The following is a 17340-nucleotide window of genomic DNA, read 5'->3' as shown; positions in this document are numbered from 1 at the left end:
AGCCCCCGGAGGAGCGAAGTCGCCAACGCCGCCAGGAAAGGCGGGCGATGGTGGGGTGGGCTCGCCGCTGTCGCGCGGAGTCCGGGTTTGGCAGCCCGCGTGCCTGAACCAGGCTCGCGCCGCCGCCGAGGAGCAGCCACCTCTCTGTGTCCGGGAGCGGGCAGCGGGCAGCGGACAGCGAGGTCGGCACCCGACACCGCCGAGATTGTGGCTGCCACCGCCGTCGCCCCCCCGCGGGGCGGCCGGGGTTCCTGGGAGGGGAAGAGGGGGGGACCGCTCCGGGGGAGGTGTCCACCATGGTGAGGTCCCTGACCCGCTCCTCCCGCGCCCCCCCGGCCGCCACTGCCTCCGGCCCCTCGGTGCTGCCGCCGCCACCGCTGCTGCTGCTCCGCCTCCTGCCGCCGCCGTTGCCGCTGCTGCTGCTACTCCTCCATCTCCAGATCAGAACACGGTGAGGGAAAAATGAGCGAGGAGACGGCGACTTCTGACCACGAGTAAGTGAACCCCTTCAGCTCCTGGCCCAAGGCACCCGAATCAAGGTTGCCTGCCCACCTGCACCCCCCAAAGTGTGTGGGGCTGGGGGGAGAGCGTGTTGGGGAGATTGGATTGGTTTTAGGGGAAGGGGAAGGACATTCCCCTCACCCCACCCCCATCCCTTTGCTTTGAATTGGTTTCCTTTTGGGGGGAGGGGGAAGCTGTTTAGACTCCAAAGGGTAAGGGTCCCCCCCCCCCAACCTCAATCTGAATGCACGCGTTGGGATGCTTTGCTAGGTGAGGTAGAAGTGCAAGGAAGGACCCTGTTCTGTTTCCTCACTCCCCCCTCCAAGCACACCGACACGCACACACCTAGAACATTCATCCTTTTCTCTTTATAGCTATTTCACATGGAAACTCATGTGTGGGAGCACCATCCTGCTGCAAACTGCTCCTGAATCTTAATTGGATGAGTCAGTAACTGTAAATACAGACTAAGCCCCCCCCCCCCCCCACCACCTTTTTTCCTTTAAGATTTACCTATAAGGTACTTTTTTTTTTTTTTTAATGGGAGTGGGAAAGGATGCTAAACAATTTTAGAATGAAGTAAGAATAAAGAGAAAACGGGAAGGTATCTATTTCGGCTATTTCGTCTTAAATTTTTATAATTATCAATGAGAACAACTCCAGGATTATTTTTCTTTGAATGGTATCCCTTCAGGACATTCTTGTCAGCAGACCTAAAAGGAAGCACGAATGGTTTAACAATATTTACACTGCTGAACATGTCGATGATCTCATTCATTAACTTTTCTTTACAAGCTATCGTGGGTTAAGGCTGTACTTATTTGGTCACTTATTCTGTTTGCCAAAGTAGTATTTTTTGACATTTAAATCTTTTAACAACTGATAAATGGAGATTTGGTGAGGCAGTGAACATATAGATAGATGGATAAATATTTTCCTTTTTTTAATTAGGGACTGAAAACTGCGAGATTTTATCATATTTTTCTTACTTAATTTTAAAAGTTCACTTTTTATCTATGTTTTTAAAAGTTCAATTTTTGTTTTGTCTTCAGGCGGAAGGAATCTTAGGGTGGGATAATTGTCATTAAGACAAATTCCTTTAAATAAAATATGCATTCCTCAGCACAAACCTTAAAGAGAGGGTTCACAAGCTCTTAAAAAAAAAAAAAACCTTCAGGCCTGTAAAGCAAGAAATAGCTTGAGAAAGAGCAAGCAGCAGTCTGTTGGAAAAAAAAAAAAAGCTCACGCTTCTGCTTAGCGGGTGTAGAAGGTGGACTGCTGCAGTGTCAGTGCAGCCAAGAAGCAGAAGTCGCCGCCATGTTCTCTTCGTCTCTTTTTGTGAATCGCTCTTATTTGCATAGCACAATCTTCATTCATAAAAAGTAATTAAACCACCACCACCTTGGACATTCTGAAATCATTTGTCAAGGAAAGATATATGAGCTCACTGGATTGTGTGTCTCCAAGAAAATATCCGAATTGAAGAAGTAAAGAGAATTTGAAGTTTTAGGTCAATTTTTTAAAAATGCACAAAAAAACAACCATCCCTGTTCACTGCATGTTGACACAGTTATGTGGGAAATATCAGTTCGGGGAGGTGCTGGCATCACGTGATCTACTCCATTCATAAAATACCTGGCTGTCCATTCACAGTGCAGTGCACTGTCTCTCAGCCTTCAGCAGATTAGACCTGTTTGGAGAGAGACTCAAAAGATCTTTTTCAGGGAATGCTTCTGGAAGAAAACCATTTAGTTTTACCCAATGTGGTTTTTTTGGTTTGTTTTTGTTTTATATTGGAGGGTCTCTACATAAACAATTTAGACTGGAACATCGAATTGAATTTTATTTTTAGGGAATGGGAAAGAGTACTTAACCAAAGCCATATTTTTTGATGAAAAAAAAAATATTGCCCTTTTGGCAGTAACCAACAAGAAACCAAATTATGGAATTGGATTTACGTTAATGTATCTCCAGTAATGAAAATAAGAATTCTTTTTAGGCTTTTCCCTGACTAGTGGAAAGCACAAATTTTATTGTATTAATCTGTTGATCGTATTAATCTTATTTCAATATTTGAAGTATTCCGAATTTAAAATAATTAGACATTTTTTGACCTGAGATATTTAAGTGTGAAATATTTAATGTTAAATATTCAAAAATATTTAAGTCATGTAATAGAAGAATATTTAGAAGTTAGGCTATATGTATTAAGACATGTTAAAATTCTACATTTTGCAGACTTGGCTAGATATATAACTAATGGATTATTCATTAGAACAATTTAATATTGATGCTAAATAATAGGACAGAAATAACATTTATTCTTCCATATTAAATCTTTCCATATTAAAATGAGAAAAATGCACTTTATCTTGATACTAAATATGGAGACTTTACTTTAGAAAAAGGATAATATGCTTCAATTACATCTCTTTTCCCTTAGACATTAACACTGAGTGGCAGTGAATAAGTTAAATGTGATGTTCAGGTTTCTCAAATATACCTTTTCACTCAAGTAATGTCATTGAAAAGTTTTAGATTGTTTTTTATTTTAAAGACCTTATTTAAATGACTGAATGATAGAGCATAATGTTTTGCACGACCCAAAGAAAATGATTAGGCATAAAAGACAATTTTTAAGGCCTTGCTCTTTTTGTTTAAAAAAAAAAAAAGAAAGAAAGAAAAATAGCCCATTGCCTTTCATTTCATTATTTGGGGGAACTTTAATAGATATTTAACCAACAAGGCCAAAGATTTATTTATGATAGGGAATTATACACTTAGAGATTTTTTTACCCTTTTTGCCCAGATCTCATCTTAACAAGATGGGGTGGGAATAACTATCATTTGAAAACTATTAAGCTTTTCTAGTAAGAATAGTGCTAGGCTGTAGTCAAGGCCTCATTTTGCAATTCTTTTAGTTTCCTCCTGATATTGGAGTTGTATTTTTAGAAAAGGATTGGTCATTTAAAATATTATTAGTTACTGAATATTTACTTCGTATTCAAGGCATTCATTGTGTTAATAGCAAGACAAATTTGAAGGAAAAAGGTTATGTTGGGAAAATAAGAATGAAAACTACATTTCTTATGGCAAATTTAGTGTCTTGCTGTAATTTCCCCTAAAATTCATCTCCCTTAATGAATAACTAGAAGCTTATAAATAGTGTGTGTAAATGATTGCTATGGAAAAAAACATGGTAATTTTTCTGAATCAAGGTTAAAGCTCAGGTACTAGACTAGAAAAATCTGCCCGCCTATAAAATTACAAATTGATTAATATTTTAAAGAAAATATTTAAATTAATATTCAAAAGTAAAATTACATTTTCTAATTCATTTAGAAAATTCCATTTTTATTTCTTGATTAAATTATGGTAGGTAATATTTAAGTTTTGACATTGGCTATGATACATTTTCCTGTCTTTGGCAGTTTGGTGCTCATAGAATAGATTTTTTTTAATTAGCTGGAATATTAAGCATTAGATTATTAGATATATCATAGCCAGGAGCAATGTAGTTTTGCAAGTCCTAGGTTTTCTTTGATAAAAGAAATTCTATAGAAATTTTATAATACATTATTTGCCATTGATTAATAGCATTGTTTCTCAACATAACATACTTGATAGTCTAGTCCAAACAGCTTTCTAAAGCAAACTTTTTACTTGAGGCATTATTGTGCTTTGGAAAGAAAATCCTAGATTTGGATTCCGAGGACCTGGGTTTGAATTCTAGCTCTGCCATTTAATAACTGAATGACCTTATGAAAGTTTCATGACTTTTCTGGGCCTCAATTTCCTCATCCCTTTTATGAGGAGGTTGGCCTGAATGACCTCAAAAGTTCCTTTTAGGTCTATATTCCATTGTCCTTGTGTGATTGTGTATTTTATGCAACTAAAAATGCATTCTTTAGAGGATTTGAAGAATAACTAATCTCTGGGGAGTATTTAATGATAAATTGTCATCAAATTAATGCTAATTTAACTTGGTTTTATATTTTTCTAGTTTATTGTGAGGTATATTTTAAAAATTAATACAATTCTGTTTTCTTTGTTCAAATTAGTTTGTATTTAAAATAAATAAAAGGCTTAATATCAAAGCCCCAAATTTAGTTGATGGATCCTATTGTTGTATTAGGTAGCATTTGTGCTAGAAAACATGGTTACTTCCTTACCCCTGGATAGGGAAATAGATGTCTAAAAAAGACTTTTATTTAACTTAAAAAATAATTTAAAGAAACATCACCTTGGCAATTTAACCAAAAATGATTTATATTTGGGGTTTGCTTCTGTAAAGATTTCTTTTATCAATAATGGAGTTTCTACAATGACTATCCTTTTAATGATCAAAAATAACTAGCATCCTGCCCTGCTCTGCCCTCCCTCCTCCCCCCAACCATCTGTCAGGTGAAATTGTAATATAGTGTGTACTTGACACCTTTGGACTGTGGCAAAAAGTGATTAAATATGCTTAGGTCTTGCTTTGCCTTCTTCTTGTAGTAAGCCCAAACTTTATATAATAAATTGACAACTATATCTAAAGACTCAGTTTTTTCACTTTTAAGACTCTGATACTTCTTTTTCCTGCCTCCATTTATAGGATATTGCAGGTAGATAGGCAAATTAGAAGTACTTGATGCATCAGACTACTCTGAGAAGGGAGGTTAATAGGTTTGAAATTTAAAGGCTACTAATTTTTGGTAACAAAAAATAAAAGCCAGGGGGAAAGTATCAATGTTTTGATTCTGCTCTTGATAGACTTGAAATTTGTTTAAGCTTTCTTCAGTTTAGGATTGTGGAAGGAAATTCTAGTCCCTATGATAATACAGTATTAGAACTGAAAAGTAAGTGGTTCTGTATTGCTCACTGAGCCCCTAACCCTTTAAGCATGCACAGCTCAAATGGTATAAAACATGCTCCTTTGTCATCGACAATTCCTTGTTATTTTGGCCATTTGGTAGATTATGGAGTGATTTGGGAGGATCAAGAAACTTACATTTAAGAAAACTGGGATCAGATCCTGGCCCTGGTGCTTCTTAGATCTATTACTATGAATGGGCAAATCATTTTGTCAGTCTCTGAGCTTCAATTTCCTCATCTATAAATTGAGATTAATAGTGCTTACTCTACATACTTCAGGAGACCTGTTTTAAGGAAAGCACTTTGTAAACCTTAAAAGACTAGATTACCTTCATATACTAGTTATGGTATGATCAGTAAGTGGTATAAGGAGAAATAGAGTATTTATACATATTATTTTAAAGATGATTAATTTTAACTATCTTAAATGAAGAGACAATATATATTTTTATAATAAACTTACTTAGTGCTGGGCACTAATAAATTTTATGTGCAATATCTTTTAATTGATTTCCCTGCCTCATATTTCCTTTCTCCAATTCATCACCTATACACTTGCCCAAATGATAGTCTTAAAGCACAGGTCTCTAGAGATAGCAGCTAGGTGGTACAATGAATAGAGCTCTGGGCCTGGAGTCAGGAAGATCTGAGTTCAAATGAGGACTCTGATAGCAGCGTGATCCTGGGTAAATCTCTTGACCTGTTTGCTTCATTTTCATCAACTGTAAAAAGGGGATGATAACAGTACTTGCCTTATAGGACTGTTGGGAGAAGCAAGAGATAATATGTATAAATCACTTAGCACTGTACCTGGCACAAAGTGGTGATATATAAATGCCAATTTCCTTCCCCTTCAGTTTCTCCCAATGTCTCTAGGGCAGGGTGGTTTTTTGTTTGTTTGTTTGTTTGTTTGTAAAATTCTTATCTTCCTGCCTAGTATCAATACACTGAACCCCTAGACTATGGGGATTAAATTATTTGCCATGGGTCATATAGCTAGGAAGTGTCTGAGGCTAGATTTGAAACCAGGACCTCCCATCTCTAGGCCTGGCTCTCAATCCACTGAGCCACCTGTCTGCTCCTGGATCTGGGATTCTTAACCTAAAGTCTGTGGATCCCCAAGAGGGATTGTTTCAAGGATCTATGAACTTGGATGTAAAATAATGACATCTTAATTTTTACTGATCTATAACTGAAATTTAGCATTCCTTTTACTTATTTAAAACATTATTCTGAGGAATCCGTAGGTTTTCCTAGATTGTCAGAGGGGTCCATGATACAGAAAAGGTTAAGAACTCCTATTCTAAGGTTAAGCTAGACTTGTCTACTTGTTATTTAAAATCTTTAGTGAGTCTGGCTCCATTCTACCTTTCCTAGCTTTTTTTCCCATTATTCTCTAATACTATACAAAATGGCCTGCCTGCTATTTTTAATGTACAGTTTTCCACTCTTTTCTCCCTATTCTCCTATCCCTTTACATTTTGTTTTCCTTATACATGAGTTCCTAATGGATAGGGACTATTTCATTTTTCTTTGTATCCCTGGCATCTAGCAGTGCTTAACACAGAGTGGGTTTTAATGAATGTTTGATTGATGGATGCATTTGCTCCTTTAATTGCTCAGGCATTTAGGCAAATTTAAGACAAGCAGAAATGTAATTTGATTGAATAAATAATTTGAAGTTAAGGGATGAGCTAAATATGGGGGAAATTAAGGTTTATAATGAAAATTAAAGTTTGGGGTTTTGAGGCCTGGTCTTTTGGACTTAACAGCATGTGTGTATATATTGCATTAGTTATATGTTAAAATAGAGAGCTATCCAGCATTATGAATATTGCTATTGGCTTGAAAGTAGATGAATAAGAACTGAATATAAATGAGCAAGAAGAGCTGTTAGTTGTAAATACCAACTTGAGCAGTTGAGAAGAATATATTAACATAAAACCAGCTCCCATATTTCATTTGTTGCTACCAATTAAAACAATCATAATTTTTTTTTAGTTTTTCTTTTTATGAATTGCAGTTGGTCTTCACAATTCATAATAATCTATCCAGTAAGAGTTGTGCATTTAATGTTTTAAAAATCAAGCATGATAGCTAGACATGAACTTTTTCTACTACATTTTACTTTATTACTTCATTGAATCAGTGCATATCACTTATACTAGAACTAAATTGTAATAATAATAATAATATATTAATGTTGTGCTTTAAAGTTTATAAAATCTTTTCCACAAAAGTCCTGTGAGGGTTGATAGAACAAGCATTAATTGTATTTTTAAAATGAGGAAACTAAAGCTTAGAATGAAGAACTCTTCTATGGAGAAATCCAGGAAGTGTTGGAAATGACATTTGAATCCAATACTCCTAAATTTGGCATTCCTTTCTATATCATACTTTCATTTAAAATTTAATAAGAGAGGACAGCTGGGTAGCTCAGTGGATTGAGAGCCAGGCCTAGATACTGGAGGTCCTAGGTTCAAATCTGGCTTCAGACACTTCCTAGCTGTGTGATCCTGGGCAAGTCACCTTTTTGCCTACCCTTACCACTCTTCTGCCTTGGAGCCAATACACAGTACTGACTCCAAGACAGAAGGTAAGGGTTTAAAAAAAATTAATAAGATGCTTTTTTTGGTACCCCTTGAATTGTTTTCCTTTCCTTATAATTGTGGGAACATAAAGCTATTCATTTTAGCACACACCATGCAGAAGGCTCCTTATTACGTGCTAGATATCCAAACAGAGATATTATAGCCTTTAATCTCAAGATCATGGGCTAAGGAAGAGAGACTTACAGTCTAACTAGAGTTATGTTTATTTTTATAACCTTTACCCCTCATCTTAGAAGCAATATTGTGTATTGGTTCCAAGTCAGAAGAGTGGTAAGGGATAGGCAGTGGAGGTTAAGGAATTTGCCCAGAGTCACACAGCTAGGAAGAGTCTGGAGCCAGATTTGAACCTAGGACCTCTTCTCCCTAGGCTTGGCTCTAAATCCACTAAGCCACCCAGCTGCCCCGCCCCCTGTTTATTTTTAAAGTTGGGTTTTTTGGATTTTTATATTTTGAGTTCAAATTCTTTTTCTCCTTCTATTCTCTTCTACCCTTTGAGAAAATAGGCAGCATACTATCAGCAACACACATGAAATCATGTAAAACACAGTTGTGTTTCTAAAAAATGAATTCATGTAATAAAACATTGATTTCCTGGCCTAGGAGCTAACTTGAGAAAGATTGAATCTAAAAGAAAATAATTTTCTTATGTGCCTGTCATACAAGCTATGTTTTGCTTTGGATATCTGAAGTGTATGTTTCATATATCATCTCTGTTTCTGAATTAGTAAGACTAGCTGAAGAAAATTTTCATGTGAAGATTTTAAGAAATTCTTTCTGCCAGGCATTTTGCATTAATACATTAAATATCATACCTCCTGATTTCTTTTCACAGGGCCTCAGAGCATATCTGTTTCAACCTATACTTGGATAAGAATCCATACTATATATAATATACCTTATAAATGGTTATCAGGAACATTTACTCATGACTTTGTATTTGGAGAACCTATTATCTTCAGAGGAAGCCCATTACATTTTTTGAAAACATAATTAAAAAATTTTAACTCAAGCTTACTTTGTACCTTCTACCAGTTGTTTTTACTTTTACCAACCAGAATTAGGCTAATTCTTATTCTACATGAAAGCCCTTTAAATGCTTGAAGACATTGGTCCCTCGAAAAGTTTAATCTATTCTAGGCTAAATATCCCCAGTTCATTCTTCTAACCTCTTGAAATCATTAGTGTTTTGACTTTCACCTTATTACAAGTCTTCTAAAAATGTGCCTATAACTAACAGAACATACTAAATGCGGCATGATGAGAACAAAGTACAAAAGAACTATCAGTGTCTTCTTGGACACTACTTTGCTTCTGAATCCTGTAAATTGCATGAGCTTTTTTGGTTACATTATTTATCACTCTGTTGAGCTTACAGGGTACTAAAACTTGACAATATTTTCTAGATAAACTGCTGTCTGGCTATACCTTCCCAAATTTCTTCTTGTGAAACATTTTTTTTAATAATTTTTTATTTTTAGAAAAATTTTCCATGGTTACATAAGTCATGTTTTTACTTTCCCCTTCACCCCCTTCACCCCTCACCCCCTCCTCTGTAGCATTTCCACTGGTTTTAATATGTGTGGTCAGTCAATACTTATTTGCACATTATTGATAGTTACATGGGTGTGGTCTTTTCAGGTCTACATCCCCAATCATGTCCTCATCAACCCAAGTGTCCAAGCAGTTGTTTTTCTTCTGTGTTTCTACTCCTGTAGTTCTTCCTCTGAATGTGGGTAGTGTTCCTTTCCATAAATCCCTCAGAATTGTCTTGGGTCATTGCATTGCTGCTAGTACAGACATCCTTTACATTCAATTTTACCACAGTATATCAGTCTCTGTGTACAATGTCCTTCTGGCTCTGCTCCGTTTCACTCTGCATCAATTCCTGGAGGTCTTTCCAGTTCACATGGAATTCCTCCAGTTTATTATTCCTTTGAGCACAATAGTATTCCATCACCAACATATACCACAATTTGTTCAGCCATTCCCCAATTGAAAGGCATACCCTTGCTTTCCAGTTTTTTGCCACCACAAAGAGCGCAGCTATAAATAGTCTATTTATCTATGATCTCTTTGGGGTACAATCCCAGCAATAGTATTGCTGGATCAAAGAGCAGGCAGTCTTTTATAGCCCTTTGAGCATAATTCCAAATTGCCAGCCAGAATGGTTAGATCATTTCACAACTCCACCAGCAAGGCATTAATGTCCCAATTTTGCCACATCCCCATCAACATTCATTACTCTCCCCTGCTATCATTTTAGCCAATCTGCTAGGTGTGAGGTGGTACCACAGAGTTGTTTTGATTTGCATTTCTTTAATTATTAGAGATTTAGAACACTTTCTCATGTGCTTATTGATACTTTTGATTTCTTTATCTGAAAATTGCCTATTCATGTCCCTTGCCCATTTATTAATTGGGGAATGGCTTGATTTTTTATATAATTGATCTTGCTCCTTGTATATTTGAGCAATTAGACTTCTGTCAGAATTTTTTGTTATAAAGATTTTTTCCCAGTTGTTTCCCTTCTGATTTTGGTTGCATTGTTTTTCTTTGTACAAAAAAATTTTAATTTAATGTAATCAAAATTATTTATTTTACATTTTGTAATTTTCTCTAACTCTTGTTTGGTTTTAAAATCTTTCCTTTCCCAGAGATCTGACAAGTATACTATTCTGTGTTCACCTAATTTACTTACAGTTTCCTTCTTTATATTTAAGTCTTTCACCCATTCTGAATTTATCTTGGTATATAGTGTGAGATGTTGATCTAAACCTAATCTCTCCCATATTGTTCTTCAATTTTCCCAGCAGTTTTTGTCAAATAGTGGATTTTTGTCCCAAAAGTTGGGCTCTTTGGGTTTATTATACACTGTCTTGCTGACATCACTTACTCCAAGTCTATTCCACTGATCCTCCCTTCTATCTCTTAGCCAGTACCATATTGTTTTGATGACCACTGCTTTAAGCTTAATATCTGGTACTGCTAAGCCACCTTCCTTCACATTTTTTTTTTCATTATTTCCCTTGATATTCTTGATCTTTTGTTCTTCCAAATAAACTTTGTTATAGTTTTTTCTAATGTAGTAAAAAAGGTTTTTGGAAGTTTGATAGGTATGGCACTAAATAAGTAAATTAATTTGGGTAGAATGTTCATTTTTATTATGTTAGCTCGTCCTACCCATGAGCACTCGATGTTTTTCCAATTGTTTAGATCTAGTTTTACTTTTTTGGAAAGTGTTTTGTAGTTATGTTCGTATAATTCCTGTATTTGTTTTGGTAGATAGATTCCTAAGTATTTTATTTTGTCTACGGTGATTTTAGTGGTGTTTCTCTTTCTACCTCTTGCTGCTGTGATGTGTTGGAAATATATAGAAATGCTGATGATTTATGTGCATTTATTTTGTATCCTGCAACTTTGCTAAAGTTGTTGATTATTTCTACTAGTTTTTTAGTTGATTCTCTAGGATTTTTTAAGTAGACCATCATATCATCTGCAAAGAGTGATAGCTTAGTCTCCTCCTTGCCTAGTTTAATACCTTCAGTTTCTTTTTCTTCTCTAATTGCTACTGCTGGTGTTTCTAGTACAATGTTAAATAAAAGAGGTGATAATGGGCATTCTTGATATGTATGAAATAAGACAGTGAAGTGAGAAGAATCAATAATTAATATAGTAACTATAACATTGTAAAGACAGAAGATTTTTGTAAGTATCAAAACTTTTATCAATACAGTGACTAACCATGGTTCCAGAAGAACCATTATGAAACATGTTGCCTACCTGCTGACAAATGATTGACTACAATTGAAATGTATTTTTTGCTGGGGAATTGTTATGTTTGAATGCATACTTGTTACAGGGTTCTTGTTTTTCTTTTTTCAGCAGGAGGATAATGGAAGGGAGAAAATTGTTTTTTATTAATTGAAAAAATAAAAGGAAAAATTATCCAAAGGGCACAGTTAAGAGCAGTAAGTTGAAGTTGTGGATAAGTAGTTTTAGGTTTGATAGCAGGAAAAACTTCTTTTGCTATCAGATATTCAAAAGTGGAATGGGCTACTTTGGACAGGTAACAAACCATCAATTAATTCATCCAAGTTTTCAATCTTAGAATCGTCCTCATTTTCCATATTCATTCATTTGCCATCTGTCCTATTTTCTCTGCTTACACAGCTATCACCCTAGTTCATGCCTTCATCATCTCTTCCTACAATAGCTTTCTATTAAGACTAAGAGGTCTTCTTGCTTTCAGTGTCTTCCTATCTCCATCTCATCTTTCAAACAGCTGCCAGGTTGATATTCCTAAAGGATAGGTCTGATCTTCACTTCATTGGGCACACCATTGTCTCTCAACTCTTTGGCATCTAAAGTGGTAGCCCCTTAGTCCCTAACATAGTCCCTACATTAGGTTTTTTCCGAATCCTTTCCACACCCTCCAACCTCTCTCCCCAAGTTAAGTTTTCTTAGCTGTGTATATGTGGCATGCTCCCAATAGAATGTGCTATGCTCTTTTTTCCTGTCTTCACAGTAGGCACTTAATAAATGCTTATTGTTATTGCTTTTCCAAGGGAACAATTAATATATCTTTTAAACTGCTACTAATGTGCTAATGAGAGGAAGGCTATAAGCTTATCAGACCTTTCCCTTCTATTCCTAGGCCACCTGTGCTTTTTAACAAATGTCTTTTTGGAAATAATAATTCTTATTTGGTCATTTCTAACTTGTATAAATAAATAAAGTAATAAAATTGTGTCTCCAATTAAGTAAGAACTTAATAAATGCAAGTTAAATTAAAACCCAGTACTCATGGGGTCATTATTAAAATTTTTTCTAGTAAAAATTGAAGAAAAGGATGTTGACACATTGTGATTTGTGTGACTGCTTACTCCACCAGTAGAGATTATTATACTATGTTTTTCTGGAAAAATCTTTGAGTTGCTGTAAGCGCCCCCCCCCCAAAAAAAAAAACTTATTTGCTAACCTGCTAATAAACTTCTTAATTTAATTGTCAACAAGGATTTATTAACATCTAACCATGTGTCAACTCCTTTGCTAAATTCTTGGAATACAAAGGCAAAAAACAGTCCCAATCCGCAAGGAACTTACATTCTAATGAAAGAGGCAGTAGGGAAACAAACTAGATAAATATAAGCTATCACTCAGTAGATGGAAGACAGTCTTAGAGGAGAAAGCTTTAGCAACTTGGGGGGGACCTGGGAAAGATTTCCTAATTTGGTGGGATTTAAGTTAAAGACAGTCAGGGAAACCAAGTGTTACGGGAATTTAGAAGAAGCAAAACATTATAGGCATGAAGTGCCAGGCAGTGCCAGTCCAATAGAAAAGCACAGAAATGGGTGATGAAGTTTCATGTTTGAGGAACAGCAAATAGGTCAGTAAAGTCTGAGAAACCTGGAAAGGTAGGAAGAAGCCAGGTTGGTTATGAAGAGCTTTCAATCTCAGATAAGGAGTTTGTTATTCCTGGAGGTCATAGGATGCCAAAGGAATTCCTTGGGGGCTGGGGTGAGGGAGTCATCGGAATTATTCTTTAGTAAATATAAGTGGTAGATTGTAGAATGGATGGGAATGCAGAAAGACTTGAGGTGGGGAGACCGGTTAGAAGATAACTGCAGAAGACCAGATAAGAGTAACAGGGACCTGAAATATGGTGGTAGCTAAGTGGAAAAAGGAAGATGAACAAGATAGATGTTGTAATGGTAGAGTCAACATGATTTGATTACAGGTTGAATATGTAGTATGAATATAGAGTCGGGGATGACACAGATTGTGAGCTATGGTGACTGGGAGGACTGTGGTACATCAAGTGTACCACAAAATACTAGAAGTTTCTGGAAGAGTAGAAAGTTTGAGGGGAAAGGCAATGAGTTCTGTTTGGATGTGTTGAGTTTGAGATGTTGATGGAACATCTACTTTGAGATATTTAAAAAAGGCATTTAATGATGTGGAAAGAGACTGGGATTAGATATACAGATCTAGGAATCATCTTCATAAAGATGATAATTGAACCCGTGGGAGCCACCAACAGAGATTCATATAGAATAAAAAGAGGATTGGTACCAGGACACTGTTTCTACAAAAATCTTTGAGAACTAATGTAATGAGAGATGGGAGTGTAAGATTTTAGTGTAGGAATGAATATGTGCACACACATCTCAAAAATTATTTTAATAATGTTATGAAATGTCTATCCCTCAAAAGGTTGACAACCCCTGAATTTAGATGATGTAAGATCTCTTCCAGCTGTGACATTTATTTTTGTTATTTGCTATTCTTTGAGGCACATTTAGTAGGTAAGGAAATAGAAGAAGAGAAATTAAATGTAATATCCATTTCAGAATCAAGACTTGAAGACATGAATATTTATCCATGTCATAACATATGTGTGCAAATCAAATTCTTTGATCCAAGCCTTACCTCACCATGCTTATTCACAGCCCAATCCTCCACCACTTCACAGAAGTAACCCTGGTAGACTCAATTAGCTATACAATTTTGTGCACATATCTCCTCCCCCTTGCTGTGTTCCGTCCATGCATGATTTCTTTTGGAAACCTCAGAATTTGGTTCATGCCTTGGTGTCTGCAGAAAATGGAGAAGTTAGGACATTTATAATGTAATTAAAAGAAAAGATTTTTATAAATTGATTATTACAGTCCATGGTTTATATGATCATCTGAATGAGCTGTCCACATGAGCTTTTTGGTTAATTTGAATAAGGATTAAGGAAAATCACCTTACTTCAGAATGGTTTTAGTAATTTTTTATTTTTTAAGGCAAAGATACTTTAAAAATTAAAAATAAGAGAATATATCAAACAAAACAATAATATTATATTGTGGCAAGTTGAAAGTGTGGGAGAGAAGAAATGACAGAAAGTAGCCTAGAGGAAAGAGGTAGGTAGTAGAAAATTCTTTTCTTCTATCTGCCAATTAGCACTTCTTACAACAGATTTCTTTAGATCTGTTACTGTTTCCATCAATAGTGACAATGTTAGCCTCTTCCTCTACTGCCACATTCAAAATGCCATTGTTATCCCCAGCCAAAGCAACAACACCCTTTCCATGAGTGGATAGCCTACCATTACTATGGCCTCATTTCCATCTTCATCATTGGCTGTATTATGCCTACCTCCATCATCTTGCTCAGGCTTCTCCTTAAATCTTTCCCAGGAAAAGCCAGGACCACATCTGTTGCAGGATCCTTCTCTCAACCTTTGTCAAAAATATCTGCTGGAACTTTTTTTTTCCTGGTAATCTATTTATGGTTTGCTCTTTGACTTCTGGTGGGATACTTTTAGTAAAGCAGTTATTTTTGAGGAAGGAGTCAGGATTAGGAAGTAACTTTGTTTCTAGGGTGGAAATAACTTTTTGATTATAGGAAAATAAGTTAGAAGTTAAGGGCAAGATCTTATTGTAAGAGGGTGGCTAGCAGTTCATTTTGGAAATATCCTCTAATTTAAGTGAAATAAAGCTAAATGCTACAGATTCCGAACCCAAACTAATTTTATGCATAGGTAAAATATATAAATTCTTTCCTATAGACTTCTTTATTAGTGGGTAGCTGGTAGAGATGAAGACAAAAGAGGAATGCAGTGAACTGGGGAGATAGGAAATGGAAGCATGAGGTGATAGAATTAAGATATAGAGAAGAATTACGATTTTGCTTTTAGGTCTTAGCTAATAAAAATTTGTCAACTATTGTCATTGGCCTTCCTAGTAATTGGGAGATGCTAATCTAGAAGAAGTAGAAGAGATAGTAGAGTCTATAATTAGAAAGAGGGATCACCTCTTCGAAGATGCCATTAAACACTTGAGACACTTTGTTTTAGTTCTGTTGTGTTTGTTTCTCTCTCTCTTTTTAAAAAAAGCTTGTTAAGGAAGCATAATGATATAGGTAAAGCAGAGGGCTTGGAATCTGGATGAAATTTTTAAGTCCTGGCTCTGCCAGAACTTGGTCATTGTAACTGTAGGCAAACCTCCTAATTTACAAATGGGAATACTATCTGCAAACCTACCACAAAATGTGAAGGTCAAATGAAATTCGAGAAAGTGCAGTTCATTGACTGAAGCATCAAGTAAGTGAAGGTTTGTTGCCAAAAGCTGCCAAAGATTTATTTTATTCATGTAAGTAGATGAACACTCCTTGGGTATAGTCTAGTTCTAATAGAGGAGAAGGATTTAGTGTCCTATCTTATTCAATAAGCCTTTTTCCTCTGGTAAAGAGACCATTTGGGCCAATTATTCCAGGAATGATGATTTATTTCTGAATAATGTATTTCATTCACTTGTGATATAGCAAGAAAATGATTAATAAAAGAAAAAATCTTATGCAGGAACAATTCTAAGAGAAGCTGCTGGGGAATATTGTAATGAAGTTCCTCTCTATATGGAATGTTATAGGCAAATATATAAATTGCAGACATATATGTAACAAAGAAATGGTCTGACCAAGTGAAACATAATCAGGGTCTTTTAAGATGCTATCTTCTAGAGAAAAATCAATAGTTTAAAAAATCAGTAGCTTAAAAACTTTTGGGGTTAATTGTTTTTATCTTAGTTGTGAAACATGTCAGATTATAAAATTATATCCACATATATTTTGTATATGATGTATTATATAGTAGTATGTTTGATTTAATCATATTTATCCCTATTCTCATATCTTGGAAGTAAGAAATCCCCAAATACTAGTGTCTGGGGAAGAATTACCTAGAAAAAGGATTGAGGGAAGTATGAATATGAAAAATTCAAATAATTAAATTTTGGTGATACGTTGAAAGCAAACAACTAGGCTTTTGAGTCAAATATAAAATTGAAGTAAAAAACTTTTGCTTATGATTATAAAATTTGACACTATATATCTAGCACCAAGTTCCACAGTTACGGAAACTGAGACCAGTGTAGATAGATCATACAGGTAATAATTAGCCAATATTTGAGTTCAGATTCTCTTGGCTACAAATTCAGTGATCATTCACACTATACTAAAACCTGCCTCAAATTAGCCCACTATAGGATAAAATACAACCTAAAAATATCTGATTATTTACAAAGGAAAGGAAGAACTTAGGTGCTTTAAAATAGCACTACATCCAGAGATTCTGGTACAGCTTCAGGTTATTCCTAAAGCTGAAAATATTGGGTAAGTAATAGTACAAGGAGAGGAGGCAACTTGGTGTGGAGACAACTTGGTGTGTGATAAGAACCAGGTCAGCAAGGGTCCTGACAGACCTAATTTTTGTTCTGGCTTCTTATTGTTGTCATTCTTGCCTCATCCTCCTTCTCCTCCTCCCTCCTCCTCCTACTTCTTCTTCTTCTTCTCCTCCTCCTCCTCCTCCTCCTCCTCTTCCTCTTCC

The 17340-nt window shown here is 35.8% G+C and overlaps 1 protein-coding gene across 1 annotated transcript in view; it reads left to right on the top strand.

Moving 5' to 3' along the window:
- Nucleotides 1-259: 259 nt before the first annotated feature.
- The window catches only part of SPRED1 (sprouty related EVH1 domain containing 1), a 138720-nt gene continuing 121639 nt past the window's right edge, over nucleotides 260-17340 (top strand). The window contains exon 1 of the mRNA XM_044665139.1: nucleotides 260-494. Coding sequence (XP_044521074.1) covers nucleotides 463-494 — 32 coding nt within the window. The 5' untranslated portion in view covers nucleotides 260-462. The remainder of the gene's footprint in view (nucleotides 495-17340) is intronic.

The sequence above is a fragment of the Gracilinanus agilis genome, chromosome 2 (assembly GCF_016433145.1).
Source record: "Gracilinanus agilis isolate LMUSP501 chromosome 2, AgileGrace, whole genome shotgun sequence".
Lineage (NCBI taxonomy): Eukaryota > Metazoa > Chordata > Mammalia > Didelphimorphia > Didelphidae > Gracilinanus > Gracilinanus agilis.
Note: the sequence above shows the minus strand (reverse complement) of the source record. Positions and strands in the feature narration are given on the sequence as shown.